This window comes from Manacus candei, unplaced genomic scaffold (assembly GCF_025592945.1).
Source record: "Manacus candei isolate 608988 ecotype Guabito, Panama unplaced genomic scaffold, ASM2559294v1 h1tg000049l, whole genome shotgun sequence".
In the NCBI taxonomy this organism is placed as follows: Eukaryota; Metazoa; Chordata; class Aves; order Passeriformes; family Pipridae; genus Manacus; species Manacus candei.
In genome coordinates, this window is record NW_026138097.1 from 30851931 (window position 1) to 30869086 (window position 17156).

The window sequence follows — 17156 nt, forward strand, 5'->3', positions numbered from 1 at the left end:
CAAGGAGAAAAAGAACTATATAAAGCACTCAGAGAAGTCTTTTATTCAACTGCTACAATAAATGACAGGTACGTCTCATTATGCAATTCCCCTAGCTCCTCTTAACAAACCTGACCCCCAAAACTATATCACATGATTCATCAGTATTGTGGTTTCAAATATTTTTCAAAACCAGTACAGTAATATCTTCTTGCAGTGATTTGCAGCACTGATCTTGGGGACGAAGCACTGAAGATTTCCAAAAGCACATATGTACATCTCAGTTCATTCAATGAGGACAACAAAAGAGATAGTGTGCCAACATAATCTATACAGTATTTTTAACTTTCTTTATCACAAAATATTCACATAAAACAAATGAGAGAAAACATAATTTGACAACACAAATAACTAAAATACCTTCCATATTCAGATGGAAATTGTGCACAACCATGCTCAAAAGACTTTGTATATTTCATTAAGTTTAAGAAATTCATTAAGTGATTTTCCATTAACAAGCTGGATTATATAGCGATGAATAGGGGGATAGTGTGAAAACAGAAGAGGAGACACAGACAGGGGTGTGACTTTACCTGTTGCCTCTTTTCAAATTCTAACTTGATACGAGATTTGATGCAGTTGCATGTGTCCTGATACGTCTGCTGCAGCGCAAGTTCCATGAGGTGTTTGTGGTACGCTCCTGCCAAGTTTCCGCAGATAAAAATTATTACATTTGCCAATATCTAGGGAATTAAAAAAAAAAAAGGTGTTAGGAAATTTATATAAATAAATTAACAGAAATTAATTCTAGGCTGCAAAGAAAGATTACTGCAGTGATGTATTTTGCTCTTGTTTGATTTCTAGCAAAGGTTAACCTTTCAAAAAGCCTTCACAATTAGTGGCAAAATCCCAAGCAATAACAGAATCATATTTAGGTTAGATACTGTTATAATTTAGCATTAAATAAGAATGAAAATTAGTGACATGTTTGTCTACTCAATGAGGCACACATTTCCTGAAAAAAGAAATTTAGCTCATGTTAGACATCCACTGGGATGTGGGATCATGATCTACTGATGTAAAACAATAGCTACAACTCCCAGTAACAATTTTGGAAGCCATACTATTGCCACGCTCTTTTGGCAAGACATTTTCTTTTGCAGTGCCATATGGTCGAGAGGTGAAAAGTTTCACCTACACACATGAACAGCCTGACCTGCATTTTACCCCAGCCTGATCCACTATTACCTGTTAGTCAACTACAAATATTATAAGCAATGTTTAGGTAGCGAGATCTGACATCTGCCTACTAGAATATACTTTTTCCTTCTACCAAAAAACTGCATTTGCTTAAAACACAGAACTTAAAGATTTAAGATTTAGGCTCAAACTTACAGCATCAGATGCCCTCTGTACACAACAACTCACAAACATGAGAAACTAGTTTGCTTAAAAAATCCAGACCTTTGCTGTGCTTTACCTTTGAAAAGGACACAACACTGTGTGGTGATGCTAATACTTTTAACCATACCCAGTTTATTGCTGTAAATAAAACAGACACATTTATCCATTCTAGCTCACTCAGAGCAAAAGAAATATGAGAGAGTAATGAAACAATTTCTAATTCAATAATAAAGATAAAAAAAAAGATAATATTAAATTGAAGGTGAGATACAGTTGCACTCTGGTCAGAGTAGGTCTCTATCTGTAAGGCCCTAGTGTATCATACAACCTGGATTACAAGCACTACATGATGTCACAGTACTCACAGTCTGGGAGGGAAGATGGAAGAAAGGAAGGCAAAATTTCACTAATTATCCACACAGTTTTAATGATGAGGCTTATGACAGATTTCCCTAGTGATCATTCATTGGCTGGTTTTTGTGGCTGTAGATCTACACTATATGAGAAACTGTGGTTTCAAAATGGCTTTTTGTATTTCTGCAAAGTCACTGCTCCTTCTTCCCAACACCCTCTGTGAAGGACTCTTATCTCCCATGCAGGAGTGTCCTGGGAAGATGTCCTGAGGTGTTCTCATTGGCCTTTGTTAACCCCTTCCTATTGGCTGTTAACTCTTTACCTGATTGGTTTTTCTGTAAGACCCTGAACCTGTAATTGGTCCCCTTTTAACCCTCCTAAAAGCCTTATAAACCCCTATCCTCACAATAAACTTCCTCTTTCGTCCGTCCCTCCCTGGTGGTCTGTGTGAGCTCCTCACGGGGTCGCCGGGCGGGGGCAGGGGGGAAGAGCATTCACCTTCAGGTGATGGGCTGGCACCCAGAGCCTGAAGGTTCCCCCTCCAACTAATCCGCCATAGGTTTTGGTGTACCTATGGCAATCTTTTGTGAATAGCTAGTAGTGAAAGAGCCAAAGATCAGAAAAAAGTCCAACAGTATGCTGCAGTGGTTCAAAGAAAAAAGATAAATTGTCCCATCAAACAAAATTCATGTTCTTGTGGAATACCTGCTATTCACAAAAAATACACGGGCATTTTAATGTTCCTTTTATAAATGGACACTTGTCCTAGTTAGGACAGCTGAGACCAGTTCATCATGGTATGGGCGTAACCCAAAACTGTGTATTCTATAGCCTTCCATGCCATTTCCCAGAAATTGTTAGCAGTAGAGGCCTGTAGATGTTCCTGTCCTCATACCCTTTTATGGAATTCCCCGCTCTGAGGGAAGGACTGAGCATTCCTGCCTGAACTGAAGAATATATAAACTTGGAGTTTTGGAACCTTTTTACCACTCGTGGGATCCAGAGGAAGACTGCAGCTCACCGCTCTTGGCCAGACTGAGACCACCACCCTCAACTGGACTGCAATCCCCATTTTGACCAGACTGCAACAGCTCTCCCACCAGCAGGTTTTTTCCGCTCTCCCTTTACTTACTGGACTCAGGGGGGGCCCGGGGAACACCGTTTTGTTCATGTCCCAGGGTGCTGGGTTGTACATTTGGGTTTTTGTGGATTGAAGCCAGTTGTTTGTCTGTATAATCATACTTGTGTTGTTTCATTAAATTGTTATTCTGACTTGTGGTCTCTCTTTTGAGTTGAGTTCATTTCCCCTGCTGGTTTACCTTTAAACCAGCACAACACTTTAAAATGAAAGATTTAAAAATATACTTTTATTGACTTGTCTGATATGTCACCTCTCATGGTTCCACAAAGCTAAAAGAGGGAACTATCCATCTTTGACAGAAAAATGATCAATGTTTGCAACTGGATAGAACTTTTCCTTCTTTCCCTAAAACTTTAAGATCATGGCACTATAATGTTTCTAAAAGCAACATCTGAGTGATTTTGTCAATTTTTCTAAAATACATAAATGTCAATATAAAAAGGAAAATGTACACATTTCACTTTCTCCAAAGAACCTCGATGAAGTAGAGGCAAAAGAAATATTTTAAATGAAACATTTCACAACAGCCAATAATTAATCCCATGAAAAACATACGAGAATATGGTGTACAGTAAATCATTTGAAATTAAAATACTTTTATATCTCTTTGTAAATCACAATTGTTTGATTCTGCTGTGATGTCAGCAATACCATAGCACTCTCAGCAGACATGGATTAGTGAAAAAAGATCTTACGTGACAAATAGCAGTGCAGGGGTAGGGTGTCCCAACTGGCAATCATTTCAGGTTTTTAAAACAAAATTATAATGTATGAAGACTGCTGGGCATACAAAATGCTCAGATATCAGTGGGAACATTTAGTAACAAAATGATCACTAAAATGAACTGAAAGCAACAGTGTGCTGTGATAATCTCTAGGTAGATGTCGCTGTTGAAAGACGGCACACAAACTTACTAAATGTATTGTCCAGCTTCATAAAGTTATAGAGTATTTAAAGCAAAACTTCAGGAATTTACTCAATTAAAATAAAAAAATACTGTAATGGGTAGATAGAGGAGTAAATCATGAGTATCTTCTTCACCGTCATTGAAAAACAAGTTTGTTCTAAAGTCACATAGAGTCTCCCAAAATGGACAGGTTCAGCCCAAAACCATTAACTGAGCTTCTCACTTCTTAAGCAAGTACACTAATCAGTATGCAACCGTAAAAAAGTTTCTTTTGTTCAGGCACCTGCTCTGAGAAGGCCCCATGCTGTGAATCCTACTTGCAACAAAGCACTTGGAATGAAATTCTGTGTCAGACCAATTTTCTGTTCTCTAGGCTAGGACTCTGCAGTCTTTTTTCCTTTTTCTTCCCCCCCCTCCCCCCCACTCCATCCCTGCTTCTCCCCTGCCCAAGATGTATGTTAGATAATAAGAAAAGATGTGGTGAATCTTCTGGTAAGAAATTCTGCATCTTCCTGTGATAGTTCCGATAACTGTGCAGCTAAAACTGTAACTGAGAACCTCTGTAAGGGAATTCGGGGACAACTGAATAGACTACACAACATAGTTAGGGCTTTGGCCCAGGAGGACAAGACTGAGCTGTGGAAAAGGGTGTAAATAATGATGGTAACTCACCAGGGTGACATCAAATACAGTGTTGCATGAACCTAGTTCATATCCTTTATAAACAGACACTGTATGACAAATATAAACAAAAACAAAACAAAACAAAACAAAACAAACAAAAAAAAGACAACCAAAACAAAAACAAAACCAACCAATAACGATGACAAAAAAACAAGCAACAAAAAATCCCGCAATATAGATAAACCCTAGTAAGGTCCCACTCAAATTCACCATATGAAAACACTGAGTGATACAGCAGAAGTTTCTATCTCTCTGTATAGTTACAGTGGAGAGAGAGGCCAGTCCATCTCCTGGGCCATCTGCATCCCTTCAGACTGATCCACTACAATATATACTGTAGTGAAGTTTCTGCTTTATCAATCAATAAATTCAATGTCTAGAGAAGGTGATCTAAATATGAGTCAAAAATTAACACAAGGAACACCAAGGTACCACTGGGAAGTATCTCTAGGTACTCCAAGTAACAGCTTGTACCTCTAATCACTTAAGGAACATAATCATGCCTGATATCTCTTCCATCTCTTTTGACCTACAGAAAACTACACACTTCCAGGCAATCCAAGCAATGGGGTAATTTTACACTCAAGCACATGTATTTTTCAGTGAATATCAAGTAATCAGATGTCTAGTGCTTCACTATGAAAATAGACTATTTAAAAGCAAATGAAGACAAAGCTAAGTAGCTATGATTAATTTCTCAAGAGAGTACTACAGAACCCCAAGCTGCAAAAAACATGTATCATTCAGAAGTTCAGCTGATGAAAGCTGCCCACAAAGATACATACACACAAATAAGTACTATGCTATATAAAAATAAAAGAATTATAATACAAGTTGCTGATTCTGATTCAAGAATAAATAATTTGTTAAATATCTTAGAAACTGTTGCAGAATCTTAGAAACTGTTGCAGAATTCTCCATAGATTTTCCCTTCCAGCTTATGAGTTACTTTGTTGCATTTCTTTCTTCTTAGATATTGTACATATATTTCCTGAATTCTTGCATGAACGGAATTTAAAAAAAAAAAAAAAACCACCATAAAAAAATTAACTTTTTTTTCAATAGTTTTCCACTTTTCTTCTAGGTAAGAAAGCTGAGGAAATGGAAGATGAGGGGTGGGCAAAAAAGGCTATCATTTATACTGTCTGAATGGAAATTAATGGGAGAAAAAAGGATTCTTATGTCAATGCCAAAGTGCAAATTCTTCAGCTCTGCAAAGATGAATTGTCTCTCTCTCCATTTGATCTTTCATGTGATGGTTTGTGGTGTGACTAGCCAAGCTAGGGAACAAATCTATACTTCTTTGGAACCTGTACAGTTTTCGACTCAGACATAATTCAGTTAGAAAGAACTATGTCAGGTAAAAACTGAAAAACAGCATTTAAAAAGGAAATGCTTAGCCACCATGTAAATTAGTCACCATGTACTATGCCCAATACCATTATTTTAAGCAGATGTGTTCAGAAGGTTCTCAAGCTATTCCATGCAAAATTCTTGCCCATGGAGCTCTGGCCAGTCTTACAATGTTGACTTTTTTTTCTTTCACATTTCCAGACCTATGGAAGTCCAAAGTCCAACATCATAATACATTTCAGTGTCAGCAAAATCTATAGCTATGTCATAGCTCACAAGAAGGATGACAAATTTGAAAAAGGGAAACATTTTGCCATATGGCAACCTCTGTTTCAAAAACAAGCAGTTTGGAGAGGAGTAAAATTAATGAAGTCTGGATTTCTATGGATTTGTATCATTTTGCCCGCTAATTTCATGACTTATACAGTACTTCCAACTCCTCAAGTAGGTCAAAGATTTCTATAGCTGGCCTAAAACAAGTGATTATATGTTGCCTAGTCCACCAGCTGCTGTTACCGAGAGTAACAACCAGCCTTTTCCCATATGTAGTGAGATCACTAAGTTGGGTGTCTTTATTATGAAAGCTCCTGTGTATCACAAAGAAATGTATCAACCTCTTGGATTTCTATTTCTGTTTCAGAGACAATGGTCAGGGTTCAATGAACAGTCAATGAATTAAGGTTATCTGGGTACAGAACACGACAGGTTGAAGAAAAGACAGATTATGGGCAACTGCATACTTACTTCCTCAGGAATTAAAAGTAAATATCAATTTATTTAATCGCTGCATAATTATTTTACTACTCTGAAAGGTAAAAGATATTTAAATCCTTAAATACTTATGGAGGTGTTTCCATTTAATGAGACTGAAGGTGTTTTGCTAAGGAGCATGAGTTATGAGGTAGACCAAACTCCTCTTTCTCAGAAACTGTAAATCTGAAATTAAGAGGCTCCAATCGAGGAAGTATGGAAAAAAGAAAATAACAACTCTTTATTAAAGGATATATGTGTGTTGGCAAAAACAGCAAAAGAACACAAAAACAACTAAACAATAATCCTGTATCCAAAGGTCCCCCCTTCAAAAAGGAAACAGATTGATACTTCTCTGTCCTCTAGTGCGATTCTAATCACAGTTGGCAGGAGCGCTGTTGGATCACTGGAGGAGCAGAGCCTGCAGTGCTCAGTGTTGGTTGGCAGGGGACGCTGTTGGACTCTGGCGGTTGCTGTGTGGGGCCCCCAGATCGCAGGAGAAGCTGACAATGGAGATTTCCCCTCCACTGAGGAGGGGAAGGGGAAAAGGGGAAAGAAGGGCGGTTTTTTTCCCACTAAACTCACATTGTCTGTGGCTGGCTGTGGCCAGGACTCCCCTCTTTCATCGATGAGCACAAACTCTCCAATGAAATTTGAGCAGATTTGGGCTGGAGACAGAGCAGTACGTAGGCAAGTCGAGGTCAGAGAGCAGCCAGATGACCTGGCCGAGAGCAAAACGGCCTCAGAGCTTTTCCAACACACACACCCCTTGCCTCTGTTAAGGCAAAAAGTGGAGTGCCTCTTTCCAAGGAGAGGAAGGGAGAAAAACTCCCCATCCCCCCCACCTCCCCACCCACACACCTCAGCTTAGAGAGGGCCATCAGCCTGGTATGTAGTTCTGCCAGCCAGTTCCTTTGTGTAGGTCAATTACCAAAGGTAAAAAACTGTCCTCCCCATTCAACATCCCTGCCCCACACTGCAGCAGGGGAAAGAAAATTCACGTTTGGTTTTTTAGAACAAGTAAACCCATGACAGAAGGCCACAATAAGAAGAGACTACAGATGAAGAGAAGAACAGGAAGCTTCAGTACCCTCAGACTCTTTGTCTGTATCAAGGAGAATGTCAAATGTTTTTCAGAAAGGTAAGTAGAAAAACAAGTTGCAATTTTGCAAGAAACAACCCAATTAAAAAAAAAAGGAAATATAAAACCCCCACAAACAATCTAAGATTTCTCAAAGTAACTGAGAAACAACAAAAAAATAGTTTGAATTAGTCAGCATCCCAGATGGTTGCATATTTTCAGTGTTAAAATAAACTTGGTAAAAAGTCCCTTTGTGGGAGGGGAGTTGATGTCATTGTAAAAGCCAGGAAGTTTTGACGCTATCTTCTAATTGGTATGTGTAATTCTCTTGGTAGCTTTTGCAATCAGAGCACTGAGGACAACAGCAGGATATTCAGTTTTTGTAATATCTATGTTATTTGACATGATTTTCTTTTCATCATTATTACAGATTGAAGTTTCTCATAGCTCTAGGCTGTTCTGTGGAATGACTAGATTTATTTTACTCAGCTCTGTGCATACACAGACCCTATCTATACACCAGTGTAGATGAAAACTGATCATAAACTCTAAGCTCTTTAATCAAACCCAGGGAAAATAAACTAGAAACAAGAATCAGAGTTATGGCCCCTTTAGATCACTTCTGTGTAATACATATAATCAATATCATTGACTCTAGTTAATGACTCTTAATATTTTGAATCTAAGATAATTTTTTGCCCGAGGGGAACTCATACTCTCTTCAGTCAGAAGAAACCATCCAAGCCACTGGGCTTCCCTGCTTGCCTGTAGAGAGGTCTTTTGTGTTTACATGCATCTCTGAGATCATTTAATTTCTTTACTACTAAAACTGCTCAAATATATTTGAATAGAGAATGAATTGAACGAAACAAAATAAAAAATTCAAATTATTCAGATATTTAAGTAAAACTAACAGTAACTTTGGGTTTGGCTTGAATTCTGGAAGCAAAATCTGTAAACAATAGATACTCTCATCGATCTTAAAAACTAAAATTTTCTCTCAAAAAGAATGAGATTAATTTTTAGGTTCTGGATCTCATATAAGGGTGAGCACTAGTGTGCTCTAAAAAACAAACAAACAAACAAACAAAACCTCCCAAAAATGCCCATAAAATTAAAAGTTTTCTAAAAAAACCCACCAATAAATTATTAGTCTTTGTTATATTACAGAAATAATCCTATGTCTGATTTTGAGATACACTCAGTCTTTTCCAGTAGATTAATATGTTTCACTCTTACAAAAAAAGAAGACTAAAATCTGTAATATAAGTACACTTACTTACAGGACGAGCAATACGCTGCTAAGTTTAATGTGTGCCAGTAGATTTCTCCTTACTTTCCCTCATCAGGAGTATTACCAGGCAATCTCTCCTGTACTATCTACCAGTCTTCATGAAGTTTATTTCATACTACTATCTACCAGGCTTCATGAAATTTCTTCATATATTATATACATCTAAGTATCTCCCCTTCTGGCAACATCTACAGAAACTAATCAACAGGTTCAAAAGCTACCAGAAGAAGGGAAGACAAACAGATAAATGAACTAATAATCACATACGTGCTCTTTATTTATGTACTTGTATGCTTAACCCTCAAAACCACAATAATGATTTCAGCTTTCTTCCCTAATTGCTGAAGTTTATACTGTATGTAACTGCACTGCATGTTAATATGCTACATACTCTCAATTATCAATATAAATGGATAGGATTACATGGATAAATTACAGTAAGAACATATAAGCAATGTAACTTTTTTACTACATTGCAAACAGTTGGCAATTGATAGACATTTTGAAATAGTATTTTTTATGATCTCTAAATGAAATTCTGATTTATATAAGAGTATTTTTCTTAGGTAATATTTTTCTCTATCAGTAGTCATAAGCATCTGGATAAGCCTATTAATAAGAAATACTCAAGTATTTGTTCTGCTTGTCTGATGACTACGTCAAACTTTTATCAAGTTCATTTGTCATAATTTGTCAACCTGTGCTAGGAATCAGTGGTCGTTGGCTATATACTTCACAGAGAATGGTATGGAGTAGAAGGGAGAATAATGAAGTGGTGTGTAAGTGAGGAAAGTGATGACCTGTAGAATTGGATTAAACTGATTCCAGAATGTCCCCAAAGTCAAAGTTTTGAATTATGACAGTCTTACCTGTGTTTGCAATGTTTTATAAAGAACTTAGTTATCATTTTGAACTATACTGAGATCTCTAATCAGTATTTGGGTTAATTCTCAATTGGAAGTAGTCTAACAGGAAAATTTGCTCTCAGGAAATCTGAAAGTTCTATTTTCTGGTGTCAGGTAAATGCCGTGAAGAGTCAGCAAGCCAGGACAAAGAAAACACTAAATTCGGTTTACATTCAGGATGGAATGAAGTAAATATTAAAACCTGTTCAGGCTTTGCTGCAAATTCATTCCATCTTTACATAAGAAATGCCATTTTTCTCTCCTTCATGCCTCAAAACTGCCAAGATGTTATTTGTCAGATCAGGTTTTCTATTCCAAAGCCTTAGTGTGAAGCATGTTGGACACTCTGAAACAGTTTTTTCTAAATCACATGGTTTGTGGGAACACCTGGGTAACACCTCAAAAGTTAGCACAGTACCTCCCATTCAAAAAATAGAATCACAGTCATAAAATTGTTAAGGTTGGAAAAGACCTCTAAGATTACCAAGATCACCCTGCACCACTGCATTCACCACTAAACCGTGTCCCTAAGTGCCACATCTACACATTTTTGAACACTTTCAGGGATGATAATTCCACCACTTCCCTTGGCAACCTGTTCCAGTGCCTGACCACCCTTTCAGTAAATACATTTTTCCTAATATCCAATCTAAATCTTGCCTGGCACAACTTGGTGCCATGTCCTCTTGTCCTGTTGCTTGTTACTTGGGAAAAGAGACCCACACCTATCTGTCTAAAACCTCCTTTCAGGTAGTTTTATAGAGTGATAAGGTCTCCCCTGAGCTTCCTTTTCTCAAGCACTTTCTATTCATACCAGCATTAGTGACAACTCCTATATAGCAGCATGTGGTTATACACAATAGACACCTAAAATACTACACAGCATTATTAGGAATAGGCTGTTACTCTTAAAACTAGCTGAGGGCAATGATTAAACAAATGGAGGTATTTGTTGAGGGAAGAGAGATTTTCCATGTCTCCACACTTGTTCTATTCTTTAAGTCTGAATATAAGAACCTGCCATTCACTCCTACCTTCTGTTCCTTGTCTTTTAAAGAACTATTTATGTATGCACAGATCTTCCCTTCCAGCTTCTCAGATCACTGAAAAGGTTTGGGCAAAGGACTCTTTCAAAGGTCTTTTGGAAATCCAAGTAGAGCTATCAGCGAAATCAGCCTCATCTACCTGTTTGTTGATGTCTTCAGACAGCTTCAAGATACTTTTAAGAAAATAGTTCCTTTTACTTCTTTCAAAATAGAATGTGTTACAGTTTCCTTTTTTAACTCATGAAGACACCGAGTTTACAGGCCTACAATCTCCCTGACCCTTTCTAGAACCTTTTCTTAAAGATTATTTTCACATTTTCTACCGTATGGTCTTCAGAAACCAGAGTCTATTTCAGAACAATCTATATATGCTCTCCTTCCCCCATTCCTCCAAGAAGGATTTTAATGTGAGATTTTCTTCACTTTCTTCTTCACTGAACAGGGATACAGAAATTGTTTCTCTGTGATGGCCTTATCCTCCTCCCTGAGTATTTTTATAACCTGGATGTCAAATGTCCTTGTAGACTCTCTGAAAGTTCTTTTTGTAACTCAAATGCTGAAACAAGGATTCAGCAAGCAAGGAAGGCAAGACTAGTTTTGTTAACTGCCATGGCTCTAGTTGTTATCTAACATAAATTACATACTTGTAGATATATGCTCTTCAAACTCCTATCTGACCTGAGCACTGCATACAAAAGCGTTTTGCAACACTTTAAAAAACATTTGCACAGATGAAATCACTTTGGCTGATTAACTTCAGTGGAGCAAACAGATTCTAAAATTGCTGATAAACCATGCTAATTAGCAGAATGAATACCAGGAAAAATTGCAACTACAACAGGCACAATCACAAGGTGAACTGAGATAGCTCCATAAGCTTTTTTATAGTTGGACTATTGTGCATCAAAGGCAAATGTTATTGAAACTGAATTACAATTTAAAGCTTCTTATGATTATGTAATATTAAAAGAAAAAATATAATTCCCTTTCTATAATTCTCTGACACATTCTGAAATATCTTTAATGCTCATATTTTAATTTACTCATTCCTGTGCTCAGAAGGAACCTCTGTTCAATAGAGGTTTTGCTTTAGGAATGAACCTACAAATTCTGTGCACTGTACAAGAAGCAAGTTTTAGTTTGTGAATGCTGGAGGAAAGATTAAATTCTGGCAGTAAATGAGACAAAGTTTTCCCTTCCAAAGAATGTATTGCAAAAATCAAATGGGTTTAATACTGTGAAGACAAACAGAAGTCCACTAAACTGGCAATAATGGATTTCCATGAAAAACTTGCCTATTATTACCTACACCTCTACCTTATTAGCAGATTTTGCATTTAACACACTTCTTACAGACTAGTTTACAGTTTGTATACTACATTTCCACATATTTTAGAAACAAAACCTGTGAATCTAATATTGAAATACATCATGATGCTTTGCAAAAACTGACAGGCCTTCCTACATAAAAAGAGAAGTTACTAACAATATGAAGGAAATAATATTCCAATTTCCAGATGATTGCACTCATATTGTTATTATATTTATTAGTTTCTGATTTCACTTTCAAATTTGACTGGAATAGTATTGGAACGCTATGGATAAATTAGAAATAGTCTCTTTTTACAAATTCTGATGCACACGTGGCAACAAAAATAAAGAAGCAATTTCCGTTCTCTAATGATTTTCGCCTCCTGCCTGTATTTATAAAAGATGCCTGTGTTCAACCTAGTATGTTCTAATCTAATAGAAAAATTACATAATAGGTGCTCCTAAGCAGCAATATGAACAATGCAAAAAGTGCATTTGACTTGTGGGAGGAGGGGATGTTCTACATGGAATGACTATTTTTTTATTCTCCATAACAAAAACAATCCTGTACAAAAAGAAAATTACTACTTAAACCCCACCAGTTTCAGTTGCTTTTACAATTATCTTTTACAGCAAAGTAAATTTCACCCTGCAACCTACCCTTTAATAGTACAAGCTGTCATTAGAAAGATTTGACAACACATCATGAAGATATAAAGTAATGCTACACTAAAAAAGGCCTGGAGCAGTATTTCTGACACACCACCCCTTCTCAGTCAGAGAAGGGTGCTGGAGCATCCACGTGTTGAAAAGTAATGTGCTATCTAAGGGAAGCAGATCTCAGCACCACACAGAATAGCAGATTTGCTTTGCTTTTCAGTTATGTTATGTTTAAAACAGTTTCCCAAATCTGTAAATTCCCATACACATGAAGTTATTAGTTTTTCTTCACTCAACATTTATCTCAGATGAATTTGAGTGGATGGACACTATCCATGCTAACCACTGGGACTGGATAACAGTCCTTGCTCTGTTTTACTAACCAGTCAAACATACTCATGTAAGTGTTTCTCAGTTCTCTACAATGGGCATTCAGTATCTCTACTTTCAAAATCCCAATCTGATCAACAAACAATGCTACCTTGTTACCCACCACTTTCTGCAGAACAAGGTTTTAATATACCCTCCTCTTTGAGGAAGCAACAAAATTGCAGCTAGGAACCAGCGGTTATCCAATACCTCTAAGAGTGCACAAACTGACTCCTTTCTTTTCCACTCCCATTGTTTGTTAGACACATCTACAAGTCATGGGATGCTGGAGAAGAACAACACAAGCTAACCTAAACTGTTCCAACTCTCCCAAAATCATTTCAGCGCAAGTTTATCACTCTGCACAGAGCTTCTTCCAAGCAGTTTTCTCAGACAGCCTGCAAACAGCAGGCTTCACGTTAAATATCTATGGACACTGCTACAGAAGACTTCAAAACTAATAGGCAGGTCAGTCACTGAATGGCCAGTCAGACAGGCAACACCAGTAGGTCTGGTTTTTGCAAGAGCACAAAGACAGGTTTGGCCCCTGTCATCAGGACTTCTCGAAACAGAAGCATGAGAAAGAAAATGATAAGCCGCTCACAGGAGAACTCTTTAAATGCTGGATGCAGATCAAAATAAGAGAAGTCACATGCAAGGGTCACACAATAGGACAAGTAGAAGACACCCTAACACTTGCTTAAAACACCAGAAAAGGGACAAAATGAGTAATGGTTTGAAGTGCCAGAACAGGATTGCAATGAGTAAGGACCTTTGCTTCCTCTGATCAAGGCTTAAAAATTCTTGAGTTGTCTTAGTGTTCCTTAATTCAGTCACTTTGCTTATATTTTTCAGCTTGTTGCTCTCAGTTTATTTGTTTTGCTGTTGTGTACACATTAAAAATTGTGACTTTCTTTTGTCTTCCCATAGATTTGTCATCTTCCTCCATGTCCACTTCTTTGCACTGTACAGGTAGAGTATATAGTGTCTGTGAAGGTAACACAAAAGTGGACAGTGAATTGCTTCAAAGTGGTCCTTTACAAGGCACTCTTCAGTAAAAGCAAGCAGCAGCAGGAGTAACGGCTATTAGAACAGCTAGCTGGACAGCACTGGAATAAAGTTTGAGAGGCTGCATCCAAAGATGGGCAACAAAGGGGGTAAGCTGTATGAGGAGTGACTGAGGTCACTTGGCCTGTTCAGCCTGGAGGAGACTGAGGGGAGGCCTCATTGCAGTCTACAACTTCCTCGTGAGGAGAAGAAGAGGGGCAGGCACTGATCTCTCCTCTGTGGTGACCAGTGACAGGACCCAAGGGAATGGTCCGAAGTTGTCTCAGGGGAAGTTTATTTTAGAAAAAGCTAAAAAGAAAAAGGTTCTTCACCCAGAGGGTGGTTGGGTACTGGAATAAGCTTCCCAGAGGCCACAGCACCAAGCCTGACAGAGTTCAAGAAGCACCTGGAGGATACTCTCAGGCACACAGTGTGACTCTTGGGGATGGTCCTGTGCAGGGCTAGGAATTGGACTCAATGATCCCTGTGGGTCCCTTCCAACTCGGCATATTCTGTGATTATGTGATCATTCCTGGAATCCTAAATCAGTGCTAACAAATGCCTAAGTTGTGCATGAGGCCCCCACCTTTAGCAAGGAAAATGCAGACCCAGATGCAGAGTAAAATAGCAATGAATAGCTTGTCAGAAAATAAATGTTACTCTTGATCTGTTCCTACTCTGAAACAGTGTTAATCAAAAGTACTTCATAAGTTGACAAAGAAAAGAGTGGTATGCCTCTTTACTGGTGTTTTGTGGAACTGCCATCTTTGGCCTGTATGGCTTGAGGGCAAGTGTATCCCCAGTGCAGTTACAAACGTGTATAGACCTTTCTATACTTAGCACTGCGCTGAACATACTAATTGCCAGCCAAATAACTAAAAAAGGTTTGCAGACAACACACTAAGGCAGTGCACACTAAAAAGCACTGCTACAGACCCCCAGAGATTATTTCCTTCGAAAAGTGTTTTTTTCCTCTAACAAAATCTCAACATTCTTTCTTTCATCCCATTATGGATTGGGAAGTTACAGCATCTCAGGTAATATGTCTATCCTAAAGAGAGAAAGCTATTAAAAATGAAGTGCTCTCTATGTTAGCAAGAGTCTACCACTGAATGGGAGTTTGATTAGTTTTGAAACTGGAGAAGCATTCTGAGCCAATGTCTTACATCCAACATCACAACAAAAATCAGCAATTTTACATAAGGAATTAATTTGGTTCTCTCTTGTTAAGAAAATGGTGTTTTCAAAAAGCTATCTGCCATTTCTACATCAAAAACTATCTTTTGATTTATATTCTCTCCACATTTGCATAGCAAAGAATCCCAATCATCTTTTCTAAATCAGAATGGCTGGAGATGGTCTCAGATGCAAAAGACTCAGCACACTGTTTTCTCATTAGGTTGTTAGAGACCTCAGCAGAGATCCAGTTGACAGTCCAGTTCAAGGACATGATGGGATGCAGCCACAAGAACTGAGGGAACTTTCTGATATCACTACAAGGCCACTCTCGAGTACCTTTAAAAGCTCATGGGGATCATGGGAGGTTCTTGAGTGCTGAAAAAAAAACAAATCTCAATCCTGTCTTCAATAAAGTTAACATCACCTTGAATCCTGGGAAGGTGATAGTGCAAATCCTTCTAGAAGCCATTTCCAACTATATGAAGGACAAGAAGGTGACTGGGATTAGTCAGCGTGGAGTTATGAAGGTAAAATCATATATGAACAACTTGAATGCCTTATGTGATGAAATGACTGGCTTTGTGGCTGAGGAGAGAGTGGTTAATGTGCTAGAGCCTTGAGCACACTCATAAACGCTCTCAGCCCTTACCAGCCTCACCTGGGGCTTCCTGTAACATCCCCAGGCCCAGGAGCTCTATATAAGCACAACCTAGGGCCTTTAGCTCCTGCCTGTGCTATAGGAATGCTGGTCTCCAGTTAAACTACGCCAACCACAGACACCCTTGAACCTGATCCTCAACCTGTGGACTGACTTGACTTCAGTCCTGCCTTGTCACTGTGGATGTGTCCAGTAATTGCTGGATGTGATCCTGACTTAAGGATTGGCTTTCTGTCTCGACTTTGCACCTGTCTGCTTGCCACGATTTTGTCTTATAGTCTTGACTCTTGCTTGAACCTGGTTACTGTCTCTGGACTTGCCTTGCTCAGCTCTTGCCTTGCCTTGCTGTGGGACTGGGATCAAGGCAGTGAGTCCCTGGCCATGTTGCCTTGTCCCTTAACTGCTTCCTTGCAAAGAGCTCTGAGAAGAAATGCAATTCAATTCACTCAATTTTCATTAAAATAATATGATTCACCCAGGAACTTCAGTTCACCGCCTTCAAGGTTTTCAAGCAATTTCACTGGATTCAGGTATTGAAAACAAAATAAGTGCTTTATAAGCAAGCAACGACAGGGAAGATTGAATTTCTGAGATATATTTCTATTTTCTACCCATCAAAGTAGCATACTAAGGCAGGAGTAGGACATAATGTCAAAGCTATCTAGTCACTTTCTAAAGTGTAGGTTCATCAGCAGGAACATTCTGGTCAATTAACACATCAAGTTTCATCCATGTCCCCCCCAGTATCTTTTATTTACTGAATAAAGTGCACTGAAACATTTATAGTTTCTAAAAACATAACTTCCAGTTACTGTAATTAAACACCAGGAGCATTTCATGTGTTAATACTAAAAAGTTGCCTCTATATCATCATTTCTAGAACTCACCAAGGTCCCCAAACTTGGGCTTCAATCATTGCTTTCATATATGTTTTTATTAATAACAAGCTATATTGTGCATCAGCTTGCAAAATAAATTATTTTACTATACAAAGATATAAGCATAACTATTAACTTTGGCATACATAAGCAAA

The 17156-nt window shown here is 38.1% G+C and overlaps 1 protein-coding gene across 1 annotated transcript in view; it reads right to left on the reverse strand.

Moving 5' to 3' along the window:
• The window catches only part of ADCY2 (adenylate cyclase 2), a 215069-nt gene that overhangs the window by 110607 nt on the left and 87306 nt on the right, over positions 1–17156 (reverse strand). Inside the window, exon 4 of the mRNA XM_051798981.1 lies at positions 573–722. Coding sequence (XP_051654941.1) covers positions 573–722 — 150 coding nt within the window. The remainder of the gene's footprint in view (positions 1–572; positions 723–17156) is intronic.